This window comes from Arachis stenosperma, chromosome 5, assembly GCF_014773155.1.
Source record: "Arachis stenosperma cultivar V10309 chromosome 5, arast.V10309.gnm1.PFL2, whole genome shotgun sequence".
NCBI lineage: Eukaryota > Viridiplantae > Streptophyta > Magnoliopsida > Fabales > Fabaceae > Arachis > Arachis stenosperma.
In genome coordinates this window covers 13,662,575-13,664,507 of record NC_080381.1, presented here as the reverse complement: position 1 = coordinate 13,664,507, position 1,933 = coordinate 13,662,575, and the positions used below count along the sequence as shown (strand labels likewise).

The following is a 1,933-nucleotide window of genomic DNA, read 5'->3' as shown; positions in this document are numbered from 1 at the left end:
TCATTTTACATGTATTAAAAAAATGAAAAATTTTCACTAATAACAATCTTAACATATGCTCTAGCTAAACTTTAGTTTTAAACTATTATTTTCGAAGGTAAAATATCTTCATTACTTCATATGTAGTTAAAAAAAAAAAAAGAAAAGAAAAGATATAGTGTGTGATAGGCAAGGTAAAAGTAATAAAACAGGAATGTGAAAATTTTGGCTTGGGAAGCATCGAAGAAATTTCTTACTAATTTGAACCCCCTACGTTGTTGTATTGTAGTACTAGGGTCCGTTCTATTAAGGGGTTGGAACTTCACTAATAACAAGATTCCAAGTCCCTTGTGTTCCAACTTGTAAGCTTAAAGAATTTCCTCTGTACTTTCTATACTTCGATTCTAATCACCACCATGTTTAACAGCTAATTGTAAACACTTTATCATAACAAACAAAACAGGCACTTTGCATTTTCCCTTCATTCAGAGGAACCTTCCAGGAAGGCTCCTATGATATGTGCAAGAAAAATCACTCGTATATAATAAGAGCTTGTTTACTCTCTCAGATTCATCAGATCATCAGTAACTCATCATACACAACAATTGTGAAAAATGGAGATTGTTGAAGTTGGAAGCTGTGGGGCACTTCCTCTGCTCTCATTGAACCACGTGTCTCTCTTGTGCAGATCAGTGTGGGACTCTATGAGGTTCTACGAGGATGTTTTGGGTTTTGTTTCCATCAAGCGCCCTTCTTCTTTCAAGTTCAATGGAGCATGGTAATAAATAATTTACAAATATATACCTAAATGTTATTACTTTCCTTTTCATAATCTCCTTTTACATGTTTTTTATTAGGTTGTACAATTATGGGATTGGGATACACTTGATTGAGAATCCAAACATAGACGAATTTGATGCATGCATGAATGAAGCAAGGCCTATTAATCCCAAGGACAACCACATCTCATTCCAGGTATGTAATTAACACTCTAGAGGCATGATTATTAAGACATACATTGCATTAAATAATGACTTTAATTATGTTTGGTTTTGGGCAGTGTACGGATGTTGGACTTGTTAAGAGAAGGATAGAAGACATGGGAATGAAGTATGTGACAGCTTTGGTGGAAGATGATGGAGGGAACAAGGTGGAACAGGTGTTCTTCCATGACCCTGATGGATACATGATTGAGCTTTGCAACTGTGAGAATATCCCAATCATTCCTATTATTTCTTCATGCTCCTTCAAGCCTAGAACCCACAGCTTCATCAAGAAAGCAGCATCACCACCTGCCAAGTGTGGATTCATGGAGAATATCATGATGGAAAGCTTGAGCATGGACATGATGAACTTCTCCTTTTAATCAATCTTGTCTATATACTCTATATAGTTTTTTCAACTCATTTTTAGATACCAACAAAATAAACATTATTTTATTCTGTGTATCTACGAATGAAATGATAAACTTATATCTATATGAAAATATCTCATGTTAAAATGGATGAACTCCACTTCCTTCATCTTTTGTTTATGTAAGATATAAGCAAAAGATTGTTCCATGAAAGCAGAGAAGAATGCGGGTGGGTAAGAAGATAGAATTGTTATTAATTATTTGTGTTTCAGATCTACGCACAAGTGCACAAGGAAGAGTGGACCAAAAAAACCAAACTATGTTGTGTCATATGGTGTTTGAAATAATAATAATAAAATGAAATTGTGATTTTTCAGTGCTGTTCACACGCATATTTAATTTGTCGTTTTTCTCCCCCCCACCCTCTAAGCCACGAGGAACAAGTTTAATTTGGAGCCTACAAATACCGAATTGCTTCAACAACCACCGGCAATGGCATAACGTTACCACGTAACAAATGCATAATATTTTGTATCTTGTAAACACTATGCATGGCACTGCCACATCTGCGAAGAGCTAAGATGTTGCAATAAAAACTAA

General features: G+C 35.0%; 1 protein-coding gene across 1 annotated transcript; it reads left to right on the top strand.

Moving 5' to 3' along the window:
* The first annotated feature begins 526 nt into the window (after positions 1 to 526).
* On the top strand, positions 527 to 1,705 carry LOC130979336 (glyoxylase I 4-like). Its single transcript, XM_057902753.1, has 3 exons — positions 527 to 757; positions 837 to 954; positions 1,040 to 1,705. The coding sequence occupies exons 1-3, from the start codon at positions 594 to 596 to the stop codon at positions 1,343 to 1,345; spliced, it is 588 nt and encodes a 195-aa protein (XP_057758736.1). The 5' UTR covers positions 527 to 593; the 3' UTR covers positions 1,346 to 1,705.
* Positions 1,706 to 1,933: the final 228 nt, after the last annotated feature.

Bases quoted from the DNA above. Each gene is read 5' to 3' on its own strand.
- LOC130979336 (XM_057902753.1), top strand. From the start codon at position 594: ATGGAGATTGTTGAAGTTGGAAGCTGTGGGGCACTTCCTCTGCTCTCA. The intron at 758-836 runs GTAATAAATAAT...GTTTTTTATTAG, and splicing joins TTCAAGTTCAATGGAGCATG to GTTGTACAATTATGGGATTG. The intron at 955-1,039 runs GTATGTAATTAA...GGTTTTGGGCAG, and splicing joins ACAACCACATCTCATTCCAG to TGTACGGATGTTGGACTTGT.